The sequence below is a fragment of the Ranitomeya variabilis genome, chromosome 8 (assembly GCF_051348905.1).
Source record: "Ranitomeya variabilis isolate aRanVar5 chromosome 8, aRanVar5.hap1, whole genome shotgun sequence".
Classification (NCBI taxonomy): domain Eukaryota; kingdom Metazoa; phylum Chordata; class Amphibia; order Anura; family Dendrobatidae; genus Ranitomeya; species Ranitomeya variabilis.
The window spans coordinates 215,093,040-215,108,824 of NC_135239.1; the positions used below are offsets into that span (position 1 = coordinate 215,093,040).

The following is a 15,785-nucleotide window of genomic DNA, read 5'->3' on the forward strand; positions in this document are numbered from 1 at the left end:
TTCTTATAATCACATTATAAGGCAATTTAACTTTTTCATTCTCCTTCTTTAAATCTGCAGGACCGCCTGTCCTAACGGCTCCAGACCTTCTGCCTCTCCTTTCTATTACAGGACCGCCCCGTTCAGCCCGAGCCTACTGCCTTTTCAACTACTATACACGGTATAGAACATAACATTACTTTCAGTTTAAGAGCACCGAGCCATTTCTATATGGCTCCTAGGAGGACTCAGGGTTCACCTTCTATCCCCGTTGTCTATCAACATTATCAAGCATTTCCTATAGAACATTAAACTCTCTTCCATCTTTCACTTTCAGGGAACATCATCAGCATTTCTTCACAATTAACTAGTTGAATACATATAACTTTCTCATGTAAACATTATCATCACTTTCTTTCGTCAAAACATTATTGCTACCTGTCTTAAAGCAATATCACCGTTTAAGTGCGACAAATGAACATCCCCTTTAAGAGGGGACCAAGTCTCTATGAGGTAGCACGCCTTCTCAAGCTACCAGTCCATACTCAGCAAAGGTTCCAGTGTGGTATCTTCACAAAGAGTCCTTCTTTAAAGTAAAACCAGTAGGGAGCACCTTTAATAAGGTGCAAACTATGTACAAAAAGTTTGTATCATGCACTGTTCATGATTGCGGCAGTTCTGGAAACTTTGTGCAAAAACTTGAAAAACAAACAAAACAATAGGGATCCCGGGTCAACAAAAAGGATCCCCTTAAGAGTTAACCCTGGACGGGTTTTAGCAGCAACATAAGAGAATAGTAACTATTTACATATTGATAAAGCAATTATGCTCACTCGTTCTTCGGTGGAGAAGGTGGTTTCCTTCCGGGCCTCACCAGACCAACGGGTCGTGCTGCCGATCCAGGGAGCGGTTCTGGTCCCAGCAACGACAGGATCCCTCGCCGCGATGCCCTTTTCACGGAGGATCCGGCACGCCCCCAAGGTACATGGTGGGTCCGGGTTCCCCGCTGCTCCGCAGGGTCAGGTTCCGTTGCCTTTTCGGCGGGAGGTTCATATTCGGAGGTTGCAGCGGCGGCCTGGAGCGCGACGCACCGCTGGACGCCCCGCGCCATCCAGCCAGCTTCGCCTGTTGCTCTCCTCCACCTGGTGTAGGTTACGGCATCACCTGGCTCCAGGTCGCGAGCGAACCTTCCTCCGCAGGGCTCCACCTCCTCTCGGTCCACGTGGACTTGTAGCGGCTCCCCGATCTCCTGTATAACCCCTCTTCCATGTCGGGGGTTGAAGGAGACCACTACACCCCAGTGGGACGATGGGACCCCTGCAACGCTGGTCAGATCAACCTGAACTGCCGGTTGTGGTCGAACGCGCCATGCAGCCACCAAGCGCCGCAGGTGTTCGGCCTCTGGCATGATCTTCAAGCCCTGCGTCTGCAGCGCACTTTCAGCCGCGGCCGGGTTGGGAGGAGCAGGGGACACCGGAGACAAACGGACCTCTGTGGGCTGGCCCAGCCGAGCGAGCACGCGGGCATCAGCCTCCAAACGGCGTGCTATCCGGCGGGCCTCGGCTGCAGCTACACACTCCTCAGACGGTGGCAAGGGGGGTCGGCCCATCGGTGACTCCGTGAGGGTCATTCCCCGCAACGTTGGCGCATCTGGGGCTGTGTCGAGTGGCGCAGCCTCAGGCTGGATCGGGTCAGTCCCACGCGGTGTTCCCGGTGTCGCCATCTTTGTCTCCTCTCCAATGTCTTCTTCCCGCGGTCTCTTTCGTGGGCGGCCCCGTCTCCATGGTCTCCACCCTCCAAACAGGATCAGGAGGCGGACCTCAGCTGTTGACGGACACGTCCTCAGGACACAGAAATATTTAGACTGGGCGGCCATTGTTGTTCGCGCTCTCCAGCTTGTCTACGCCCACTCCACGCCCCTCTTCTTCTCCTGCGCTCTCCTCAGCGCTATAATGGCGGCGGATTTTGGCGGTAAATGGCGCAGCACAGTCTTTGCAATAAAGTACAGTCCAAGCACAACAAATCACAGTTCCAAGGCACACATGACCTGATTCTTCAGGCTTAAGTAGATCCTGTTCGTGACGCCAAGTTGCGGCGCCCCCCCACTGCCGCAGGGCCGAGGGGTACCCGGTACCGGGCCTCTGAGTCTCTGCTCTGGGGTTGTCACGGTGGCTAGGCCCGGTCCGTGACCCTGCCGAGGGGCGCACAGTGAAAGATGTGACGGGTGACGGCGGTGATGCTGTAGTAGTGCGGTGCAGTAAATAACGAGGACACCAGGTTGCAGTCTCTTTACCTCTTTACTGAAGATCTCTGGGTCCTCAGTCCAGAACACGGTTCACCAGGCTGCGCAAGTCCGGCCGGTCCAATGGCACCTCCAGAGTTCTCTTCACAGGTGGAAATCTGTGCCTTCCTGCTAGCGCTATGTGTTGTGGTCCTTCCCTGCTGTGCTTACAGAAAGTCCCCACAACTGTTGTGTCTGTTTCTTAAGTTCCCTCACAACTCGATTAGATGATGTTCTGCTAATCCTCCGTCCCTCCCTGATGTTCTGGTTGGAACGGCACCCATTTGGCGGGTAGGCTCGGAGCTCTTCCGGGACCCTAGAGTCGCCCCTCTCCACAAGTTGCCCCCCAAGACTGCATAGGTGATTTAGGTGAGACAGCCCGCCTTAGACTGACTGTCCTGCCGCTGTTTGGAGTATTGCTTGAAGCTGAATGTTATTCTACTCCCTCGGCGTTCCTGCCACCGGTTGTGCGCCTCAGTAGGATGTTGCTTCGGTCTTACAGCACGACTCCTACTGGTATTTCTCCTTTTGCGTGATCTCGTTTCTCACTCAGCGCAATCTATCTCGCTTCTAGTCCTTCCTTGGGCACCGCCGCTATGCTGAGCAGGCACGGTCCCGTTACGTTCGCTCAAGTTGCCAAGCCTCTGTCAGGATCCCACCCCTGACAGAGACCCTACTGTATCTTCCCCCACAACACCCTCTGCCACAAGGTGTTGCCTGGTTCCAACCCAGTCAGCTTTCTGATCTAACTTCCTGCCTGACCCCCAGTTTACCCACTATGGTGGGGAGTGGCCTAGTGAATAGAACCCTTAGCTCCCCCCGGAGGCCCGGCTGTGAAATGTATTGGTGTCTGTGATACCTGATTAGATGAACTCCTTCAGTGCCATCAGGCGCACCATAGCTCCCCATAGTGGCGGAGCCACAGTACTGCAACGACCAGGACTCTGGGGCGCTGCACTTCTCCGGGCTGAGCTTCTTCGGACTGAGTTTCTCTGGACTGACCTTCTCCGGACTGAGTTTCTCTGAGCTGAGCTTCTCCGGACTGAGCTTCCCCAGAATTAGCATCTCCAGACTGAGTTTCTCCAGACTGAGCTTCTCCGTGCTGAGATTATTCGGACTGAGCTTCTCCGGGCTGAGCTTCTCCAGACTGAGCTTCTCCGGACTGAGCTTCTCTGGGCTGAGCTTCCCCGGGCTGAGCTTCTTCAGACTGAGCTTCTCCGGACTGAGCTTCTCAGGGGTGAGCTTCTCCAGACTGAGCTTCTCCGGACTGAGCTTCTCCGGACTGAGCTTCTCCGGACTGAGCTTCTCCAGGCTGAGCTTCTTCGTGCTGAGCTTTTTCAGACTGAGCTTCTCCGGGCTGAGCTTCTCCGGGCTGAGCCTCTCCAGACTGAGCTTCTCCGGACTGAGCTTCTCAGGGCTGAGCTTCTCCAGGCTGAACTTCTCCGGACTGAGCTTCTCCAGAATGAGCTTCTCCAGAATGAGCTTCTCCGGACTGAGCTTCTCAGGGCTGAGCTTCTCCAGGCTGAGCTTCTCCGTGCTGAGCTTCTCCGTGCTGAGCTTCTACGTGCTGAGCTTCTCCGGACTGAGCTTCTCCGGACTGAGCTTCTTTGGACTGAGTTTCTTCGAGCTGAGCTTCTCCAGGCTGAGCTTCTCTGTGCTGAGCTTCTCCGGACTGAGTTTCTCCGGACTGAGCTTCTCCGGGCGGAGCTTCTCCAGACTGAGCTTCTCCAGGCTGAGCTTCTCCGTCCTGAGCTTCTCCAGACTGAGCTTCTCCAGGCTGAGCTTCTCCAGACTGAGCTTCTCCAGACTGAGCTTCTCCAGGCTGAGCTTCTCCGGGCTGACTTTCTCCAGGCTGAGCTTCTCCAGGCTGAGCTTCTCCGTGTTGAGCTTCTCCGGACTGGGTTTCTCCGGACTGAGCTTCTCCGGGCTGAGCTTCTCCATGCTGAGCTTCTCCAGACTGAACTTCTCTGGGCTGAGCTTCTCCGGACTGAGCTTCTCCAGGCTGAGCTTCTCCGGACTGAGCTTCTCCGGGCTGAGCTTCTCCGTGCTGAGCTTCTCCAGGCTTAGCTTCTCTGTGCTGAGCTTCTCCGGACTGAGCTTCTCCAGACTGAGATTTTCCAGGCTGAGCTTCTCCGGACTGAGTTTCTCCGGACTGAGCTTTTCCGGGCTGAGCTTCTCCGGACTGAGTTTCTCCAGACTGAGCTTCTCCGGGCTGAGCTTCTCCGGACTGAGCTTCTCCGGACTGAGCTTTTCCGGGCTGAGCTTCTCCGGACTGAGTTTCTCCGGACTGAGCTTCTCCAGGCTGAGCTTCTCCGGACTGAGCTTCTCCGGATGGGGTGTCTCTGGACTGAGAATTTTTGGACTGAGAATTTTTAGACTGGGCGTCTCCGTGCTGAGCTCCAGAGTCTCTGTCTCTCCTGACATGAGGGGTCCATTCTGCTTGTTGTTCCTGCACAGGTCTTGTTCCCTACTGTGCAGGTGCGAGAGTAGAACCGGTCATGTCGATGACGTCAGGCAACAGTGACAGCAATTTTGGGGACAAAGGAGACACCTGGTGACAGGATCCCTTTAAAGCTTTTCATGACTTTTTTTTCCTGATTTTGTTCTTCCTGACACATTTCTATGATTTGTCATCACACCAATACATTCTTAGATATAATCAGGAAGATTTTCATTCACTGACAGCAAGCAGACACCTTACAAATGGTGACGAATTACAGATACAGGAGTGATTGGGCTCTTGTCACAGACACCTGCAGCCGCACTGTCATATTAGCGGGGTCCGAGGTCTTCGGGGTAAATGACCCTGCGGGTGACATCTGTCCGTCAGCCCCGGGTCACATGTCCCCTGAGCGAAGCTGTGGTGAACCTCGCTGGTTAATGCGGCTCCGATAGACTAAGTGGGGTATAATTATTACCTGCTCCAGGTGAGGAGGCGACGGCTCCGAAAATAACCGATCGGCCTGCGGGATGGAGACTTGTCTGTGGTCAGCGATATTTCCACACTGAATATTAATAGGACGAGCGGACACAGCGCCATTGTCCACAAATATCCCGCTGTGAACCCGCGACCCTGCGAGCAGCTGACCCGACATGATCTCTGAGCGCTGAGGTATACATCAATGACCCGGCATGGTCGGCACCAAGCAGCGCAGCTCTGCTACATCTGGGCAGGATCCGTCGCTATGGCCATGTGTCAGGAATAGAAGGATAATGCAACAGTAAAGACTGACACAGCAAGAGCAGGAAAGAAGGAGGCTGAGCATCACCCCAAAGTGGGAGGTACTGGGCCTTGCAGGGCGGTCCTAGGGGCAGGGCTTAAATATCCTAATTTGGGGCAATGACATATTGAAAACTGCATAACAAAAGACTAAAATAAAAAAAAGTTTGTAACAAGCTGAGGAAAATGTTACAATTAAGGAAGATTTACTCATTCCAACCCGTGTCTGCCCCTTTAAGAAGCAGTGCCCCAATCATGGGAAAATGTCCTCCCTCCTCCTGCAATTCTTCCCCCCTCTAGTGTGCACTCCAGGAACTGCAGGACGCCTAACTCCACACAGGACATCAGGGGTTAATGACAATTTTTCAGTAAATATAAGATTTAATTAAAAATTGTAAAAACAAGACAAAAATAAGATTTCCAGAAAAGTAACAAACTTCTAAATGTTATAATTCTGTCTTCGCATTTTCTGATTCTTCCTCCTGGAAAATAATAAACGTTTGATGTAAATATTTAGTGGAAATGTAGAAAACATGAAAAAACAGTACAAAAACCTGAGCGCAGGCCCCTCCCATCAGTCACATGACATAACTGATGCCCTGACAGCACCGTGCTCCCCTGGAGTCCAGTGGGCGGGGCATATGTATAACCCTTTGATTGACATCTTTGTGGGCCGCTTGTTGGGGGCAGTTTCCCCCCTAATCTGTGCCTTTTTCCGGAATGACACAGTCCGCCCTGGGACGGAGCTCCCCTCTAAGGCTTGTGGTGACCCCCGTAGCCCCCGGGTCCGCAGACCCCTGGTTTTCTCGGAGACCACTCACCCTCGCACCGGATAAGAAGTCGAGGCAGAATTTCTTCACGCCGGTGGCGGTGACCTCCCCGGGAGCCAGGATCCGCTTCTGGTTGGACTCGGTGTCGTACACGGACAGGAGCGGGAGGTCGCTCTGCTTCAGCTTAAAGCGCGACAGGATCTTCTGATTGTTCCTCGAGCTCACGTCCATCTTCACAAACAGAACCTGCAAAGAGTCCGCAATTATGGGGTCTGATATTGGGGTCCGGTCTGAATATTGGGGTCTGATATTGGGGTCCCATCAGTGCAGAGTGGGCTGTATGGGAGCTGTGCTATGGGGTCTGTGGCGTGAGAGCGGAACAATATGGTGGGCGATGGGGACCATGGATATCTGAATATTGGGGTCTATATCATGGGGTCTGACTATTGGGGTCTATATTATGGGGTCTGAATATTGGGGTCTGTGGTGTGAGAGCAGAATATTACATTGGGAGATGGGGACCATGGATATCAATCCTGGGGTCTGAATATTGGGGTCTGTGTTTTAGGGTCTGCTCTGAATACTGGGGTCTATATTATGGGGTCTGCTCTGAATGTTGGGTTATGTATTATGAGGTCTGGACTGAATACTGGGGTCTGTATTATGGGGTCTGGTCTGAATGCTGAGATCTGTATTATGGGGTCTGCTCTGAATATTGGGGCCTATATTATGGGGTCTGCTCTGAATGTTGAGATCTGTATTATGGGGTCTGCTCTGAATATTGGGGCCTATATTATGGGGTCTGCTCTGAATGTTGAGATCTGTATTATGGGGTCTGCTCTGAATATTGGGGCCTATATTATGGGGTCTGCTCTGAATACTGGGGTCTGTATTATGGGGTCTGGTCTGAATACTGGGGTCTATATTATGGGGTCTGCTCTGAATACTGGGGTCTGTATTATGGGGTCTGGTCTGAATACTGGGGTCTATATTATGGGGTCTGCTCTGAATACTGGGGTCTGTATTATGGGGTCTGCTCTGAATACTGGGGTCTATATTATGGGGTCTGCTCTGAATACTGGGGTCTGTATTATGGGGTCTGCTCTGAATACTGGGGTCTGTATTATGGGGTCTGCTCTGAATACTGGGGTCTATATTATGGGGTCTGCTCTGAATACTGGGGTCTGTATTATGAGGTCTGCTCTGAATACTGGGGTCTATATTATGGGGTCTGCTCTGAATACTGGGGTCTGTATTATGAGGTCTGCTCTGAATACTGGGGTCTGTATTATGAGGTCTGCTCTGAATACTGGGGTCTGTATTATGAGGTCTGCTCTGAATACTGGGGTCTGTATTATGAGGTCTGCTCTGAATACTGGGGTCTGTATTATGGGGTCTGGTCTGAATACTGGGGTCTATATTATGGGGTCTGCTCTGAATACTGGGGTCTGTATTATGAGGTCTGCTCTGAATACTGGGGTCTGTATTATGAGGTCTGCTCTGAATACTGGGGTCTGTATTATGAGGTCTGCTCTGAATACTGGGGTCTATATTATGGGGTCTGCTCTGAATACTGGAGTCTGTATTATGGGGTCTGCTCTGAATGTTGGGTTATGTATTATGGGGTCTGGTCTGAATGCTGAGATCTGTATTATGGGGTCTGCTCTGAATGTTGAGATCTGTATTATGGGGTCTGCTCTGAATATTGGGGCCTATATTATGGGGTCTGCTCTGAATATTGGGGCCTATATTATGGGGTCTGCTCTGAATGTTGGGTTATGTATTATGGGGTCTGGTCTGAATGCTGAGATCTGTATTATGGGGTCTGGTCTGAATGTTGAGATCTGTATTATGGGGTCTGCTCTGAATATTGGGGCCTATATTATGGGGTCTGCTCTGAATACAGGAGTCTGTATTATGGGGTCTGGTATAGGATAGTGATTATGGGATGCGTATTTTGGGGTCTTGTCACTTCTTGCTGTGTCTGTGCGGTGCTCCCCCTTATGTCAGACCTGCCCCCGGAGATCCTTTGCCGCTTCCCGTAGTTCCCTCGTTATTTCTTCCTGTTCTTTCACGCCCTTGTGAGTGAAGAAGATAAGATGGACCTGGACTTTGGAGGCGATCAGTCCGATGGCCGTCTGGGGAGAGAAGCGCAGATTATACAGAGGCCCAGACGCCCGGCGCTGTGCTCAGCGCTCTGCTATTCCTCGCCTGAAGCGCTCGCTCGCCTCTGCTCATTCTCTGGTGCAGAACAAGTCACAACTCACAGACAGAACATTTGTGCAGTTTATGTTACTGCTCCTTTCTGATTCACCATCTATACTTGCTGTCAGTGAATGGAGACATCCAGATTTACATCCTGAAGCTAAGACTGTGTTTTCTTTTGAACCCTTAATGTTCCAGTGAATTTGGATCCAGCACTGCATAGTCAGAAATCAAGAACTGTTTTATGTTTACAGCTGCTATGCAGACCTATGCGTCTCCATGGTAACAGACCACAAACAAACCCTGTGTAGTCTGACCCTGCAGTCTTTATTATTATTTGTCTATTTTTTGCTCAACCAGCCAAATGTAAATTTCCAAAAATGGTTACGATCTGTCCTGTCCAAATATGTGTCACTGCTGAGGGTTTGTTACAGTCGTAGCCAATCTAACAATCCTCTGTGAGATAAACACATCAGCAGATCATACACCGTCACCAATCCAGATAATTTGTTACAATGTATCCGGTGTAAACAATCCTCTGCAGGGAACACAGCAGCAGAATAACAGCTTGTCACCATGTATCAGTGCAGCTGAAAATGGTTAGTCTGACGTCCAGGCTGTTTGCATACACTGAAACAAAGGCTCAGCTGTGAAAAGTAAGGCTGGGTGCCCACGTTGCATTTTTTAAGTGTTTCTGCCGTGTTTTTCCGCTGCGTAAACGCTTAAAAAAACGCTAACAAAACACATCCCATTAATTTTACTTGCATTCCGCAATTGCTGCGCCCATGCTGCGTATTTTTCAGCAGCGGAATCGCGTTGTGGTAAAATACGCAGCATGTTCATTTATTTTGCGGAATCGCGGCAATTCTGCTGCCATAGACTTGTATTGGAACACTTGAAATCCACAAATATTAAAAATGTTTGTGGATTTCAAGCGCATTTGTTGCAGTTTTGTAAATCCAAACCGCAGCAAATAGGAAGTGATGTCATGGGCATCCCATCATGCCATCCCATGAGCATCCCATAATCCAGCAGAATCAGTAATGTAAGCAGCAAAGTTCGCATATTTTCTTGGCTGAGACGCCGCTGGGGCTGCACTTGTGGCCAACAAGAAAATAAAATGGAGAAGAGGGGTTGGGCTTTTTTTTTTTTTTGTTCCAACTTTATCTGTGCTCAAAAACACATGATAAAGCATTAAATCCGCACGCGATTTTCCTGGCAAGGGTGTGCAGTATTGAAAAAGGAAAAATCTGCTTCTATTCTGCAACGTGGGCACATAGCCTAATAGGTCTGAACAGATTCCCGGCCTCTAGATGCAAACGAGAATGTTTCCACTCACTGACAGCAAGCAGAGATCCTGATATTACTGATATATTAAATCTGCACCTGCCTGATTCCAGGAGGAAACGATTCCTTACCATGGGGTTATAGTCTGTGACCAGTCTCAGCTCATTGATGGTGAGGAATCGGTAAAGTTTGGCAGGAGTAAGTTCTTCTACCAACTCCACCACCATGTCGTCCCGGAAATTATCTGCCTGTGATCAGAAAAAAAATAAATCATCATTTCACACTCTGGCCACAACCGAAGCTGCAGCCCGAAATCTGCGCCTGAGGTTCTGCGCATTCGCACACAGGATCATCTCCAACTGTTTGGTTTCATCTTCATGGAACATCTTAGGGCCAGAGGATCATTGGTGACTGTAGGACCGACCATTACTCACTTATTGCGCTGTATTATGGTCCATCTGCTGTGACATTACCTTCTCTGCACGCCTTCGTTCTTGCACTGGCAATTTTCATGCACTTGCACTTTATTAGGCGCATGTAAGCTTTCTATGTCATCTATTGCATGTGTCTTTGCTTTGCACGTTTCTGTTTTTGCACATAAAGCAACATTTGCTAGTTAATAAATATTTGATCTCTTGATAATATTTATTTGTTAATTTTGCACTTAGGAACTTTTTGCTTTATTATTAATTACTATCATGTGCCTTTGGCAAAACAATCCTGTGACTTCATTTCATGCATCTCCACCTTTTTGAGTTTGTCTGCTTATTCCTTGCTTCATGTTTGTCCTCATGCACATTATTGCATTTTGGCTTTTCACTGTGCAGTTCGGTCATACCCTCATTTGTCCACTAGATGGCTCTGTTATATTACATTGATTGTTTCCATAAATTCCTATTACTCTGCTCACATTCCCCTTATTACTATTAATATTTATTTACTTAATAACATTTCTTGTAATTTTATTCTGCTGGCTACATTTACTTCCCTTTTTTTTGGTATTGTGATAGTAAGAAACCGGTGACATTTGGAATGACATGTGCTGCACATATGCTCAACCAGCAGGGGGCAGCATGGAGATCTGGAGGACCTGAGAGCCAACAGAAAGTCAGCAGAACAATGAGCTATAAAGACAAAAATGCCAAATAGAAGCGGCGCCATCACCTGCCGGAATATGGATATGGAGTTACTCTGGATCTTGTAGTGCTTCAGGACGGCTTTGCTGGTTGTGATGCCGTAATCCCATTCTGGATGATTTTTTACAATTGTATTAAAATACCCAAATTCTGGCTTCTCGGGGTCCTGTCCGAAAAAAGCAGAACGATGTAAATATGTAAAATGGAATCCGCACTAATGTACAATCACTGACCAAGAAAGTAGGAAAGTCCACTGACCACAAAAAACCCGACCACCGCGATCTCCGTGGAACCAATGAAGGCTCTGGCAGAAGGAACATCATCTAATACGATGGCGCCTCTCTCAGGAGCTAAAGCGGAAATAACGGAAGTTATAAGGAAACCCCAAATGTCATCCCGAGCACAAGACGACAAAGAAGGAAACTCCACAGAAAGCGCAAAACCTGAGCAAGCGGGGAATGCGGAAGAGTGAGCGCAGCTCTGGGGTATAATACAGGAGGCAACTCAGGATCAGTAATGTAATGTATGTACACAGTGACTGCACCAGCAGAATAGTGAGTGCAGCTCTGGGGTATAATACAGGATGTAACTCAGGATCAGTAATGTATGTACACAGTGACTGCACCAGCAGAATAGTGAGTGCAGCTCTGGGGTATAATACAGGATGTAACTCAGGATCAGTAATGTATGTACACAGTGACTGCACCAGCAGAATAGTGAGTGCAGCTCTGGGGTATAATACAGGATGTAACTCAGGATCAGTAATGTATGTACACAGTGACTGCACCAGCAGAATAGTGAGTGCAGCTCTGGAGTATAATACAGGAGGTAACTCCGGATCAGTAATGTAATGTATGTACACAGTGACTGCACCAGCAGAATAGTGAGTGCAGCTCTGGAGTATAATACAGGAGGTGACTCAGTATCAGTAATGTAATGTATGTACACAGTGACTGCACCAGCAGAATAGTGAGTGCAGCTCTGGAGTATAATACAGGAGGTAACTCAGGATCAGTAATGTAATGTATGTACACAGTGACTGCACCAGCAGAATAGTGAGTGCAGCTCTGGGGTATAATACAGGAGGTAACTCAGGATCAGTAATGTATGCACACAGTGACTGCACCAGCAGAAAAGTGAGGGCAGCTCTGGAGTATAATACAGGCTGTAACTCAGGATCAGTAATGTCATGTATGTACACAGTGACTGCACCAGCAGAATAGTGAGTGCAGCTCTGGAGTATAATACAGGAGGTAACTCAGGATCAGTAATGTAATGTATGTACACAGTGACTGCACCAGCAGAATAGTGAGGGCAGCTCTGGGGTATAATACAGGAGGTAACTCAGGATCAGTAATGTAATGTATGTACACAGTGACTGCACCAGCAGAATAGTGAGTGCTGCTCTGGGGTATAATACAGGCTGTAACTCAGGATCAGTAATGTCATGTATGTACACAGTGACTGCACCAGCAGAATAGTGAGTGCAGCTCTGGAGTATAATACAGGATGTAACTCAGGATCAGTAATGTAATGTAATGTACACAGTGACTGCACCAGCAGAATAGTGAGTACAGCTCTGGGGTATAATACAGGATGTAACTCAGGATCAGTAATGTAATGTATGTACACAGTGACTGCACCAGCAGAATAGTGAGTGCAGCTCTGGAGTATAATACAGGATGTAACTCAGGATCAGTAATGTAATGTATGTACACAGTGACTGCACCAGCAGAATAGTGAGTGCAGCTCTGGGGTATAATACAGGATGTAACTCAGGATCAGTAATGTAATGTATGTACACAGTGACTGCACCAGCAGAATAGTGAGTGCAGCTCTGGGGTATAATACAGGATGTAACTCAGGATCAGTAATGTAATGTATGTACACAGTGACTGCACCAGCAGAATAGTGAGTGCAGCTCTGGGGTATAATACAGGATGTAACTCAGGATCAGTAATGTAATGTATGTACACAGTGACTGCACCAGCAGAATAGTGAGTGCAGCTCTGGGGTATAATACAGGATGTAAGTCAGGATCAGTAATGTAATGTATGTACACAGTGACTGCACCAGCAGAATAGTGAGTGCAGCTCTGGAGTATAATACAGGATCAGTAATGTAATTTTACTCTGGACATTATATTGATGATAAAACATGAGAAGTTATTTTCTGTTTCTTTTGTATTCTCTTCGGATATAACGTCATCTAGGGAATAATTATCGCTCCGGATATAAACATTTGGTGCTTAATGGAAAGTTTTATTATCTCTGTCTCAGGGTTCTTGCTGCTGGTTCAGTCTCTGGGGTCTTCGGCTCCTCGGGAGATTTTTGTTTCTGAATAGTAGAGGGAAATCATTGGTGTTTGGGATGTAACACATTTTAGTAATGAGCCCACACGGACGTTCTCCCCACGGACGTTCTCCCCGGAGTTTCTGCTCTGCTTTGATTTAATGACGAGTAATTATATTAATTTACATTTTCCACCTGGGAAATTAGAGAACTGATCGCGTCGCCCCCCTGACGCCCGCCAATCCGAGATTTCCCTGAGAACCAGAACAGCTGCCATTTCACTACAACACGGCAGCGGTGTATGGGGAGACGGGCGTCACGGGCCAAAGTCCGGAGTGATTGCTTAACGGCCTATTCACTAATGATTTCTTTGCTTTTTTTTTAATTTATTTGTAGAAAAATACTTTTTAAACGTTTATAAATAATAACAATTATAGCATCAGTCAGCATGCAGTGAGCTCCCCCTAGTGGTGACTCAGCATCTTACAACTTATTCCTCCACCGACTGATACATTATTATATTAACTAGTAAATAAAGTCGCTAAAGCCCCCACCGGGTATAAAAGCTGCATTAAACAGAATCTATTATTTTCCAATATACCCATCTGAATTCTCAGTATAATCAGTAAAGGATCAGCCGATCTATAGAACACGTTTGATTCCTTACAATGGGGTTTAAATGGTAACAATTCTCCTTGAGGAGAGTGATAGGCCTGACATGTGAATGTAAGGAGACTTGCTGGCCATGCAATGCTCCCAAGGCCTATAAGTCTCCTTACACTGGCACACCAGGCATGTCAGGGTTACATTAGTTTCAACTATTCCAGTAACAAAACTGCCAGGAAAGTCCAACCTGGGAACTCAACTTGGGAAAATGCCTCCACTGCTTCTATGGATGATGTGTAGGAGGGATGAGACGTGGAGTGACCAGGGTGGGGCATGAGGGGTCACTGGAGGGATAACATGGAGCCACAATACTTCACATGGGGGTCTCTCAGTCTGGTGGTGAATGAGGTGCAGGAGTCCAGAGGCTTGGGGCGCGGAGTCACAGTCTGGGGTTAAGGTGCCTCTATGAGGACGGTGCTGGGTCCAGTCATGATGGCCGCGTCCTCCACACCTGATTCCTGGAGCTCCGGTCCACCGGGACCCAGAAGATCAGGTCTCAGGATTCCTTCAGCACAGGCGATGGGATTATTATCAGGTGTCTGATCCTGGCTCCTGTGAGATACTAAGGAAATCCTGTAACATGATGTGTTGGGGGCCATGAGGGCTGAGTTTGGGGGCCACTGCTCCCCTGAGAACATGACATGTTGGGGGCCCTGAGGGCTGGAGTTGGGGGCCACTGCTCCCCTGAGAACATGATGTGTTGGCGTTGGGGGCCATGGGGGCTAGAGTTGGGGGCCACCACGCTCCTGAGAACATGATACGTTGGGGGCCGTGAGGGCTGGAGTTGGGGGCCACCGCGCTCCTGAGAACATGATACGTTGGGGGTCGTGAGGGCTGGAGTTGGGGGCCAGTGCTCTCCCCAGAACATGACGTGTTGGGGGCCATGAGGGCTGGGATTGGGGGCCAGTGCTCTCCTGAGAACATGACCTGTTGGGGGCCCTAAGGGCTGGGGGCCACCACTCTAGTACCCGCAGGACTCACCCTCGATGTCCGTGCTGTTCCCCGGTTCTGCCGCCACAGAGCAGCTCACTAAGAGGAGAAGCAGTGCGGTCTGGAGACAGCAGGAGGGTCGTGCCATGGTGTCCGTCCGTCCGCTCTGCAGGGCTCGAGTGATGACTCCTTAGTGAGAAGCTCGGAGGCCTGAGAACCGCACATCTGCCGCCAGCGATAAGACAGCGACATCTCAGCGGAGCTGGAACTCGTCCTTGGATGAAGTTCATTCATCACTGCTGGTGGCGCCATGTCCGGGAATACGGGGAAAGGCCGATATCCAAGGGTGTAACTACAGCAAGACAATGTCCAGGGGCCCCCAGGGGCCACTCAGAGGAACAATTCATGGGTAATACTCAGGGGTGGACAAACCAAGGGTGCAACCTGCACAGCCTCACCGAGCCCCAGCAGGTCAGGGGCCACTACCTCCTCCAGAGGGGGCATCGTGAAGGGCCAATGTGCGGCAGAGGGCCCATGGGGCCCCTTCTGTGTATGTCGCCCCCATAATCCCCAGCTGGTGGCTTTCCGCTCTCTCTCGGCCATGGCTATGTGCCTTCTCTCCCACCATCCATGCCATTGTCGCCACCTCTGCCCTCATCAGGGGGTCTCATCTTCTGTTAGGGGCCATGGATTCCAGAATGTTCTCACGGACCCGTTATACTCACATTTCCTCCATCACAGCAGTTATTCACAGGATTGTGCGTTCTGCTTCTGGAAAAGCTGGATGACAACCAATGTGGCCGCCGCTCCGTCCTCCGGGATGTCACCTATGGGGCAATCTGGGAGCAGAGAACCGAGGGGCAATTTAAAGGGGTTGTCCAGTATTAGAAAAACATGGCAGCCTTCTTTCAGAAGCAGCGCCACACCCTGACCACTTGTTGTGCCTGGTACTGCAGCTCCGTTCAGTTAAATAGGGCTGAGCTGCAGTACCTCACACCCCCTATGGGTAAGGGTGGCGCT

The 15,785-nt window shown here is 49.4% G+C and overlaps 1 protein-coding gene across 1 annotated transcript; it reads right to left on the reverse strand.

The window, feature by feature from the left end:
• Nucleotides 1–5,836: 5,836 nt before the first annotated feature.
• Nucleotides 5,837–15,045, reverse strand: ERP27 (endoplasmic reticulum protein 27). Its single transcript, XM_077278694.1, has 7 exons — nucleotides 14,817–15,045; nucleotides 11,137–11,228; nucleotides 10,907–11,044; nucleotides 9,874–9,990; nucleotides 8,263–8,388; nucleotides 6,302–6,496; nucleotides 5,837–5,962 (listed from the first exon to the last, which is right to left on the reverse strand). The coding sequence occupies exons 1-7, from the start codon at nucleotides 14,911–14,913 to the stop codon at nucleotides 5,927–5,929; spliced, it is 801 nt and encodes a 266-aa protein (XP_077134809.1). The 5' UTR covers nucleotides 14,914–15,045; the 3' UTR covers nucleotides 5,837–5,926.
• Between the last annotated feature and the right edge of the window lie 740 nt (nucleotides 15,046–15,785).

Excerpts from the sequence above, each read along its gene's own strand:
- ERP27 (XM_077278694.1), bottom strand. The coding sequence starts at position 14,913 with ATGGCACGACCCTCCTGCTGTCTCCAGACCGCACTGCTTCTCCTCTTA. Across the intron at positions 11,045-11,136 it reads CGGTGGTCGGGTTTTTTGTG|GACCCCGAGAAGCCAGAATT; the intron begins GTCAGTGGACTT and ends TTTTTCGGACAG. Across the intron at positions 9,991-10,906 it reads CCATATCCATATTCCGGCAG|GCAGATAATTTCCGGGACGA; the intron begins GTGATGGCGCCG and ends TTCTGATCACAG.